The 11,565-nt window shown below is 40.1% G+C and overlaps 1 protein-coding gene across 1 annotated transcript; it reads left to right on the forward strand.

Annotated features, from left to right (window-relative positions):
* The first annotated feature begins 1,455 nt into the window (after nt 1-1,455).
* Nucleotides 1,456-10,220, forward strand: MPLKIP (M-phase specific PLK1 interacting protein). The gene is made up of 2 exons (XM_009464824.2): nt 1,456-1,947; nt 6,581-10,220. Exons 1-2 carry the CDS (start codon nt 1,588-1,590, stop codon nt 6,782-6,784), a joined length of 564 nt encoding a protein of 187 aa, XP_009463099.2. The 5' UTR covers nt 1,456-1,587; the 3' UTR covers nt 6,785-10,220.
* Nucleotides 10,221-11,565: the final 1,345 nt, after the last annotated feature.

Raw genomic sequence — 11,565 nt, forward strand, 5'->3', positions numbered from 1 at the left:
TACCCCAGTACAACTCAACATGTGTGTAACAATTTGTATTTCTAATTTGTTTGGTGTGAAAAGGGTTTAAATTAAATGAAGCTGTCCTTTTCTGGAGTAAGACTGATCAGACAAATTGATACTTATGTTGGTAAACTGTCTTGTGTAGATGTGGTATTCCTTGTGTGCACAATAGTAATAGATAGAAAATTGGTCTTCTTGAGAAGACAAAACAGTAAAGGATTAGCAAAAAAATTAAGTGAGCAGATTTAGGCTCTTTCCATTTTAGAATTGCAAGGATATTGCCCCTTTTTTCACAGGGAGATTGTAAAACATAGTGGAGAGCTGAGTCCGCTGAGAATATAGTTATCGCCATTGCAAAAAAACCCAACCAACCAACCAAAAAAACCCAAAAATAAACTGCTGTTTAAAGCCAAAGAAAAGTAAGACTGGTATGCAAAGTATAGAAACATTCTGCTTATTTTTTTGGCTAACATTTGTTTGCTGCTGTTCTGAAAGCCCTTTTTAAATTTCATACATTGCAATGTCCTAAAACCGAGTAGCACTTTGTTGCACTGATGGAAATAAAAAAAAAAAAATCTTTACTATTTTTTACTGAGCTGTTGAGGATTTGCATTAACAATAGCTGAGAATAGAGCAGGAATGCTAATAAATAGCATTGTTAACTTGAGTTTATGTTGCTAAATATGAGGTTCTCCTCCAAGAGAGCATTTTCCCGTGAGTTTGTATGTGTAGGTCTCATTGCCTGAGCTACCACTCTACAGAAGAATTGCTGACAGTTCAAAATGATTAAAAAAAAAAAAACAAACACCTGTCCATTAAAGTACTCCTTAAATATGTCATTGTATGTGTTTTCAATCGGGATTGCTCTAATGTCTGTAGTACTTGCAGGCTCATATATTAAAAGACTACACAAGAAAGGAGTACACATAAGCATATCTGAAGTGCCATGAAATGGGAGGCAAATACTTGCTTTCCTTTACAACAGTTGATTTTGATGATTTTCACCGACTGTAAGTACCGTGGGCATTCACATACCGAGTCCGCAAATGCCGGGGTTTATCGCTGTGCCTTACAATTTCAGTCACCGGGCACAGCTGGGACACACCTTCTAAGACCCTCTTGCTTCAGATTATTCCTCTTCAGCCTGAAAACGCGCGGAATTCCTCAGAGTCGGGGTGACGAACCGCCGCCGAAGGCGGACGAGCCGGCCACCCGCTCTCCCGCCCTCCCGCCTCCAAGCGGGACGGCCGGCCGCCGCGGAGACCGGCTCTCCGGGCACCGGGAGGAAACGCGTCCGCGAAGGTCGGCGCCGTCCCCGGGGGCAACGGCTCCGTTCCCGGACGAGGCCAGGGCCCGGCCGCGGCCACCGCCGCCGCCCCTCGCCCTGTCAGCCGGGGCGGGCTGGTGTCCCTCGCCTCGCTTTCCCCGGCCCGGAACGTTTTGAGCCCGGAACCTTCCGGCCGCCCGGCTGGGAAAGGGGGAAAGAGAAAAAAGGAGAAGCGACGTCGCCCCGCCGAGGCGCCTGCTGGGGAGGCCGTTGCGCAGGTTTTATTCCTCTCCGCCATCGCCCCGCCGGCCCGGACCATGTACCGGCAGAGCTTCCGCCCCCCGACGCCTCCGTACGCGGGCGGCGGCTTCCGGAGCCCTCCCTCCGGCGGAGGCCCCGTGCCACCCTCCCCGCGGGGCTACGGGAGCCCCCACCACACGCCGCCCTACGGCCACCGGCCTGGGCCTTACGGCAGCGGCCACTCGCCCCGAGGCCACGGTTTCCACGGCGGCGGCGGGCGGTTCGGGAGCCCGTCGCCGGGGGGGCAGACCCCGCGCAGGCCGCAGAGCGTCAGCCCCCGGTACCCGACTCCCTACGGCGGCAAATCCCCGGCTGGAGCTCCCCTGCACCCGCAGCAGCACAAGCGCTCGCCCGGGGGCTTCCAGAGGCACTACCAGGTATGGGGCAGGGCGGTAAGGGAGACAGGTCTGCGCCTCCGCACAGCGGGGCGGGAGGGAGGGAGGGAGGGAGGGAGCTGCTGCTGCTGCTAAGCCGGGCCCTCAGCCCGCAGGGGAGAGCACGCCGAGGGCAGGCGACGAGGCGCAGCATCCTTCCCCTCCACCACGATTTTCAGGGGAGAGCGAGACTTGCACCACGCTGGGCAGCATCTGTCTTCCCCCCAGTAGAGAGGATGGAGGGACTCCAGCTCAGGCAGCTGCTGTGCGATCAGGAAAGGGAAGAGGGCCCCAGGCCTGGCTGAGGCCTGTTGCAAAGACACAAGGACTCACAAGAATGTAGCTTTCTTCCTTTTCATCCTCTGGTGTGTCAAGGTAGAGAGAAAATTAAGCACCGCCCAAAACTGCAGCAGACACCTTTCTCCCTTGTATGTACCTCCTTTTGATCAGTTTTCTTTAACACATTGGTGAAGTGCTGTGTGCTTTTACTTTGCCTGTGTTGTCTTCCATCATGAAAGCTGCCCTGTCCACACACAAAGCTTTCTGGGACATGAGTAGAGAAAAGAAGTGCTCTATTAAAGAGAATTAAGGTGAGGCTCCTTTAAGCAGAAATTAGAGCATCTGTTGGGATAATAGAGCATAATTTTAAAGTCTTTGTGTTGCTCTGAAAGCTTTAGTTTATATAAAGTAGTTTTCCTGAGAGCTGTCAACAACAGGTTCTGTGGGTTATGCTTTTTTCAGATGGTTTAGTTGGGGCACGTGACTGGCACTGCAGGTAGGGATGACAGTTCTTGAGGTGATACCAACTTTATGTACACAGCTGGCTTCACGCAGTATTAGAGAAACCTTAAAAGTGTAACAAATGACACGTGCAGTACCAACAATGATAAAATTTTCAGGTCCTTACTGACACTTTAAGGATTAAAGTGCAATAATGAAGTCAAATCGTAATAGAGATTAGTACCATCTTAATGTGCCTGCACTGCATAGTCATGTTTCCATTCAAAAATTGTCTTTGGTTACTTTTTTACGATGCAGATAACTATCTTACAGGAATCTCATAGTTGGTGGAAGGGGATCGTTATGAACTTTATACATTTTCTTCAACGCAACAGCAAAGGCTCTCCCAGTGTGGAAGCCTACTGATTGCTTAACCACTGTACCTGTTGAAGAGGCAAAGGATGTGGGGTTTCTGCTGCAGAATCTGGAGGGATGGTTTATGTCACCAATGTCTAGACATTTCCCTTCAGAAGATCACTCTTTGGGTATTCAATTAAGTGTTTTTTTAAAAGCCTGCCTTAAATTAACTGAGCAGAAGAATATGCAGGAATCCTTTTGCCTCTAGTTTTAGTCAGAACTGTTTCATGTCAGGACCTGTGGCCAGGAATAGTCTTATAGGCTCCATCCTTGGGCTTAAGTAAGAAACCTGACATAAAGAAGGTACAAGTTTGAATCCAGTCACAGACTGTCACAGCATTTTCCCTTCTCCCCTTTCCTTCTGAAGACCTTGTGAGTAGTTTAGGACTATTGACCTGATGGTGATGCTTTCTAAGACTAGAAAGACATCGTATGTCTGTAGCTTTGCCTAGGACTAAGGTAATGTGTATGTGTGTACTTTCACGTGTATGCACATGGGTTGTTTTGCCTGGGAGGGCAATAGAGGCAATCACAGAGGGAGGAAGGCTCATAAGCTGTGAGTCCCCGTTTTCTTCAACATGGGCACCAAGAATCTCAGTCCGTGTGGCCGTGAGTAGATTCAGGTAGAGGGATTATTTGCATGTTCTAAACATCAAATTTCTTCTGAGGTATGTGGATTGTTCCCTTCTCTTCTGTAGATGCTGTTGGTAAGAGAACTACAGTGCTTTTGAAATTTATGATGCTGCTGTCACCTTTGAGATGAAAATCTTAAGTGACCCTTTCAAATCTCATCAGGAAATCCAAAAGACAGTTTATATTTACTTTAGTGTTCTATTAATGACGTTGTTGTTATTATTATTCTGTGCTCATTTTGTGCTTGCAGACTTTCATGTTTTGAAATGAACAGAAAACTTAAAGCAAAATGTAGTAAGCTCGATTTTTCTGAAATGGCTGACTTAACCTCTACGTGGCCGACGCTTTACAGAGCTTTCCATTTTTTCAGAGAGATGCATCTGCTTTAAATTTTATGAAAACATGTTTGTTTTATCTCTTGAATATCTCCTCTTAGAATTCACTTAGAATTCACTCCTCAACAGGAGTTAGTGAACTAGCCAGTAGCAGTAGCTAGTTAGTCGTAATGGGTTGAAAATTATTATGAAAAGTAAAAAAAAAAAAATCTTGTTAAATGGTATAACCATGATTTCTGCATTTTTGTGCATCTGCCAGCAGCTGAAATTACATCAGGTGAAGAAAGCCGATAAAGGGAGTGACTGTCCCCATTTTCAAGGCAGTATTACCCCATTCAGTAACATATTAATGAATAGCACCAAAAGATGGGTTTTTTTCTGCTGTAGAGAGAGATTTGTTATCTGGAAAAAAAGTATTAAGAATAGAATGACTGTTTCTTTAAGGGAAGTTCAGTGAGAAAATGCTGTTAGCACCAGTGATCGTAAAATATGTATTGTTTTTTAAGGTATCTTTGGCACCAAATAATTTTTCTTGCACAGGTGAAACTGTTTCACGTTTCACAAAGGGCTCTTCCTTTTTCACAGGGCTATAGTATGAATAGTCACATTTTGATTTTTTTCTAAATTTTTTTCTAAATTTTAAAAAATTAATATCTACGCTTATATTTTAACACTTGTTGAAGGCCATCAATCTTGTATTACATAATAATACATTTCCTAGATTTCAAACATGCAAAAAAAAGTCACTATTACTGATGGCCTGCATTATATTGTAGCAAAATTTAATATTATAAAATAAATCCATTCAAAAGAGTCTTACCATTGAATTATTTTGTTCTGTCACTGGGTACTGCAGATCATTATGTCAATTCAGCTTTCTTCTGAGTGCTGCAGATTAGACATAAGATAAAATAAACTCCACACTCAAACTGTTATACAATGTCAAAGTTATAGGGTCTCCATTAAACATGGTGTTTGAGAGTTGTTTTTTTTTTTTTATTTTGAAGACAAGAATGCACTGTGTACTACTGCTTTACTACTAAATGTGAGCGCTTAACATAAACGTCACTTTTGCTTGTGCATGTTGACTTCCTCTAGGAAACTCCTTGTCCCTTAGAAAGTTTTGAGATGTATTCTGAAGTGATACTCTGATCTTACCCTCATGGTTTTTTGACAATAAAATACCTCTACCTTTTAGTAATTTTTCAATTTTGAGATCATCATCTTATCTGCATAACCTAACTGTACCATAATGAATCATTAGAAACAAGTGCCCTGTAAATAAGACATGGATGTTCCCACGTTTGGTTGTGTATCCATTATCATCAAGCTTTAGGAGTTCTAGAAAAGTACATACTGGGACCACACAAGCAGGCTCCTGCCACAGCACATTTTCAGAAATAGGTTCAAGAGCAATTTTCAGAGGAATCTGTTCTTCTAAGCATAGGGGCCTTCGCTGTATGGCACCGTTTCTCAGTTTTACCCAGAAATTGTCTCATATGATCTATTTATTGATAGGGCTTACTAGTCAAATTCAAATACCATCACTGCTGGTCCAGAAAGTCGGAGGGGGAAGCAGCCCTTAATCAGTGCTTTTACCCTCCTTTACAAAGTCAGAGGCTGATAATCGGCCTCTAGCAATCCTGTTCTTCTAATCATACAGAATGCAACAGGCGTGTTTGGAAGCTAACTATAGTGTATCTGTAGTATAGGCTGTCTAACTTTGGTTAAAACAAATGAGTTTAAACAAATATACCTTTAGACAATACCTCACTTTTTGGGAAAGTGCATCTAAGGAAAAGAACAATGGATGATGCTAACAGCAGAAGAAGATTATAGTGATTTCCTTTGTCATAGCTCTCTAAGTTGCAGACCCGTAGCAGGTTTGTAGAAGCTGCACTGATGGTCCTTGATCTTTAAAAAAAAAAAATCAAATATCAAAAGCCCCATGCAAAAGGTTTTTCTTATGCAATATCTGCTTAATCACTGATTATCATCCAGAATGTATATCAAAGAAAGTCATCTGTTCTCAAATTTCACAGAACACTAGTTTGGTTAAAACAGGGGTTTTTTTCCCAGTAAGTTCTTCAGGTCATTTGTAGCTGTTTGCTTCATACAATGCTGTGTTCCATCTATAAGTACTTAATATCTGACTTCTGCTCTTGTAAACATTATCAACTCTTCCTCAGCCTCTAACTCCCTGTTTGGTTCAGCTTTTGAGTTAGACATGTCATTGACTTAGGCAGCTTATGAAAAAAAGCATGAGGAGCTTTTCTGTAGTTATGTGCCAGAGTGACGTAAACAAGTATTTTGGAGAAGACTGGTTTCTTTTTTTCTTATCCTGGTAAATCATCACTCATAATTAAAAGTATAATAAAGTTAATGTTTTCTGAGGAAGGTGCAGATGAGGAGTAGTAATTATCATTAGTAATCAGCTTCAAAGCTCTGCTACATTAGAAGGAAACTATTTTTTTTTTTCAGTTTGAATTAGTCTATTAAATGTTTCTTTACCTGATGGTTTTCTTCCAAAGGGATCACCCAGGACATCTACTCCATTTGGTACAGCGCATGGCAGAGAGAAAAGAGTGTCTAATGATGTGGAAAACTATTACAGACCTTCAATGCTTGAGGACCCATGGGCTGGCCTAGAGCCAGTTTCTGTTACAGACATAAACCAACAATACAGCAGTGAGCAAACAACATATACTGGTAAAAAAGGGAGGTATTTCAGCTAACACTTTTAAAGGCCAAATAACTCCATCTTGTCAGGAAAACTTTGGGACAAAATCTTTACACTTACACAAGATGAACAGTAATCAAGACCTTAGATAATGCTTTTATTTGATCACATCCACCCTTTTATCCTACTTTTTTTTTATCGCATTGGATATTTTTATGTATAGGAGGGAAAAGGAGTGGTAGGAAAACTTACATTTCTGGCTACGTGGAAGTGCCTACCAGCTTTGAAGAACAAAGTGTTCTTTAATCACCAGCGACTGATTTGTGACTGTTAAAACAGGTTTCCATATATTTACCTCTTCCATGCCAGATTGTTAGCCTTTTATTGTAAACTCCTTTAGTAAATGGTATTTTTTTATGTTTCAACATTTTTAGAATGAAGTAACTTGGAAAGAAAATAAAGTTTTGTAAATCCTTGTTTTGTAATGTATAAAGATTATTTTAGGACTTTTGTTAAGGTGTACACATTAACACAAATAGTACTAGTGAAATTAGGTGACTTTTGTAAATGTGCTTGTATGCTGTAGTTAACCTCTGATTTTGTGCATAGTATTTTTTGTTAATTGTAGTGTAACATGAAGTTGAAACGTGACTTTTAGCCATCTCAGGAAACAAATGTATTGTCTTTGAAAAGTTTAATTTGTTGAACCAGCTCTTGAGTCATAAACATAATTCTGTAATCATTTGCTATTGTATTTAAAAAAAAAATCTTATTTGGAACAAAATTAGACATTTCTGGATTATAGTAACAAGTCTGTTCGGCTGCAATTTAAGTCTAAGGAGCACATAAACCATCAAGATTAAATGAATGCAAATGTACTTTCTGGATCCACCTGTTAGAAAAGCATAGAATTAATGAAAGTTTGTTATGCAGTTGACATTAGTACATGCATAGCATCTTTTTTTTATCTATACAAGACTTTTTTCAATTTTTTTTAATTATTTTTTATTTTTACCTATGGCAGGCATCTTTGCCTAGAGAAGTCTTGTTTTGTGTGCACGCATGCTATATTTTTATACTGAAGAGGAAAACAATGAGGTTTTTTTAGAGCTTGTCTATACATGGAAGATCCATTCTTAAATCCAGTAGTGAATATTGTAATCTAGAATAAATAAGAAATAGTTCCAGCTGCAGGCATGCTCTTAATATGCCATGTTAAGCCTGCAGTAGATATCTAAATTTTTGTTGAACTTACCATTATTTGTTTGTTGATCTTGGCTTTTAAGCAGTACGTAGATGGTGAAAACATAGTTAAAAACAAATAAAAGCATTAGTTCAGTTTTCAAAACATGTGTTTTGTTTTAAGCTTGTTACGTACTTCACAGAAAACACATTTTTGTAGTCCTGAAGCATGGTTAGGTAGAAAAGCACAGGGAATCACATTAGACTGTTCTTAGTAACTTGTCTTTTGCTGAGGTAGAATAGTCCTATATACTTCTTTATCAGCATAAAATGTCTTGGCTTAATACCACCTTCAGGAACAACTTCAAACTGGAAGGGGGGGTTAATGTGTTGAAACGTGCAAGCTGAGTCTCTTTCACTTTTATGACCATAATCTAAAGTTTGTCACTTGTGTCTTCCCCCAGTTGACCTTATTGTTTTAGTATTGTATCCCAAAAGGCTGCTCAGAGAACTGAGAACATAATGCCTGCTTGATATCAAGAATGGTTAAGTCTTCATCCCGGAATCAAAACTGTGCCTTAAATGGCAGCTATCAGTATTGTTATCTGTAACACGTACCAGCAAAACTGAGATGACTTGACAAGTTGTAGACAGTCCTTGGAATTTATAAATCAATTAAGCAATGTCATTGTGAAAAGTGAAGTATAAAGTTTTCTTCCCTTTTTTTTTTTTTTTAACCTTGTCAGGTGCTGTAAAGCTCACAAAAAAGTTACAGGGTGCTTAACTGAGTCATCTTTTTTTGTTACTATTTCCTTTGTAATTCAGTGCAGTTTACTTTTTGCAATGTTTGGTGATCTTGGGGAAACATACAATGTTATTTAAGAGACCGAAGCTATGATGTGTTCCTGGTTAGACATGAGAAGAAACTGGGTTTGGAAAGGAGACAGGAAAGGAAAAGGATTCCTGACAGAAGAGAGACTGTTAGAGGTGGGACTGCTTATACAGTAGCCAATACTGGCTGTCCTTGCACATTGCAAAGATGCATTTTTCAGCTTTGGCTTTGCAGTTGACCCAGGGATCAAAGCCAGCCTCCTCTGTTAACTCCTGGAACCAGCTGTCAGACACCAATGACGGTAAACGTTCCAGAAAGAGAATTGAGGAAATAATCTTGAAGCATTGTTTAATCAATACAGGCCTTCCACAATGCCATCTGTTAAGCTGCTGCTCCAGTGCACTTCGGGATATGACCCAACAATTATAAGTACACCATACTGCTAAAGACTCCAATAATTTGGTCAAGAATCAGCAAGGAATTAAAATGTAGATGTATTAAACTTACTAACCTCATCATACTGCACCAAAAACTTAAAACCATTCACCTTTCTGGCTTCTAGGAGAAATTCTGCAATTACAGTAAAATTTCAAAATGTCGTTGTTGAACAGCTGTAAAATGCATAAACACACATTCAGAACTATAAATATAATGTACTTAAAGTCAATTTAAGCTTTGCCTTTTTTACTGTGATATCCAGGAAGCTTAAGCACTTACTTCCTCACCAGTTTTTCTCCTTTTTCCCACGTGGCAAACATTCTTTCTCCCCACATGTTTCTAATGGAGATAGGATATATCACTTCCTCATTTGTTAATGAAGCCACTTCATAGTAACAGTATGGCTCTGGAAATAGCATTTGATGATAAAAAGTACAGCTCAAATACATCCTTTCTTCATGGGTCCATGAAACAAAAAAGTGTCTGTCTTGTTAACGAAGGGATTCTTCTGTAATGAACACACTAAGAATATGGTCATTGTTCTTTCTTCAGCAGACTTCTTAGACTTTAAGGTAAGTCATTTAGCTCCTTTTCCAGAAGTTTGGATTGATGTACTACTTTTCCATTCTGTTTTTTCTATTGTGTTTGTGCGTCAAGTCCGTCTGATTTTCCATTCAGTTGTTGTAAAGGAGTTGTATAAATCATGACTTAACTCTCTTATAGCAAAAACTTGATTTCATTTGTTGCTGTTTGCTACTGTGTTTAACAGCGAACTGCATTGCTACTACATTGTGCTAATATCACAGAAAGATAACTTAAATTAGCGGAGTACAATTCTGTGTAACATGGCAACACACTGGGTGTGGAGTTACCCCAAGCTGTGTTCTGTAATACTTCCAAGATAGTTCAGGTTTGGGTTTTCACTGTGACTTTACAGAATATTCATTCTTCTTTGGTACTTTGGACACACTATTTTACACTGAAATTGTAAAACAATTTAGAATGTTAAATTTCCATTAAAACAGGATTTAAAAAACTCGTATCAAGCTGCTTGTCTTTAGAACTAGCAATAAGGCATTAAGAGGTAGCATTTTTCTCATGTCAAAACTGGGAACACTTTGCAGGGGAAATGCTTCTGGTCAACAGAATGGGTAACTGCTTTTGCAGTCAGGTTGTTTTTCTTTTCCTGGTAAGGATATCTTTATGTACTCTTCACTTTGTATAAATGTGTTAATTAGACATCCGAGGGGGAGCATTTGAAAAATGCATTACATGGAAAGTCTACAAGTAGCCATTCAGCTCCCTTCTAAAGAAAAGCTTTTTTTATAGTCTGGGTTTCAAGTTGTGCTAGTGAGTAATCTCACTGATGTCAGAGGATTTAGTCATGCAACCAAGATACGTAAGTATCTAACATTACAGTTTGAAAATTGTATCACCTGTTTGTCTGTCAGTGCTTTTTACCAACTCTGCAATAAACTGCTCTGTTTAGCAATTGCTCTGAATTCAAATTCATACATGTGCTTTTATACCTGAGCCAAGACTGTCTTGCAGTGAATTAAACTTGTCTTTACAACATTTTCCTAAATTCTCCAGAGTCAAGACTCTGTTCTCCTTTCCCCAAATCTTAGCATTTACCTTCCTCCCATCTTCCTTGTACTAGGGGAGAAAAGGGAGAATTGCCTACACTGAGTGGTGGAGAATCATGTCATGATTTTCACGTCTCAGGCTTTCAGAACCTTGTGTACCAATTGACATCGGTAACTAGATAAACCTTTCTGTCATTTGAGATGGCTCAAACAATGTCTTACACCACGAGAAAGGAAAGAAATCACCAAGTTGTGTTAACGCTTAATAGTAGTATAGTTCCACCATTCAGTCATGAGTTCACAATCAAATTTTTTGCCTACAGTAACTTTTCATGTGTATGTCTCACGAGGCACAACTTGAATCAGTTTAATTTTCTGCCATTTTCACTAAAATATGTGCTTTGCTGACTTAGACTTTAAGAACACTTTCTCAACCTGGACTTCTGAATTTACCTTTACAAAATTACTAGCTGTTGAGTGTTAGACCTCAAATCTAGTCCTACCCATTAAAGCATTTTAGATCTGGCTAAACGAGCTTTATCTTATCCCCGTTACTTCCTTGATGATGCTAGGAAACCTTTGACTACTGGGCTAGAAACAGTTGGGCTGAGGCTCGGTGCCAGAACAGGGTCATCAAACTCCGCTTCCTCTCCTAGAGCTTACCCCTCATTTCTTGTCATTCCAGTGCGGTGGGGCCCAGGAGGTGTTTTGAGCCAAACAGTCGTCCATTTTGTTTCACCAGCAGTATGTGGATTGCAGCATTTTAAATCGTATCAGTGGTTTGCTTAGTGCATATCC

The sequence above is a fragment of the Nipponia nippon genome, unplaced genomic scaffold (assembly GCF_047370975.1).
Source record: "Nipponia nippon isolate SJK-2023a ecotype South Korea unplaced genomic scaffold, ASM4737097v1 scaffold_1, whole genome shotgun sequence".
Lineage (NCBI taxonomy): Eukaryota > Metazoa > Chordata > Aves > Pelecaniformes > Threskiornithidae > Nipponia > Nipponia nippon.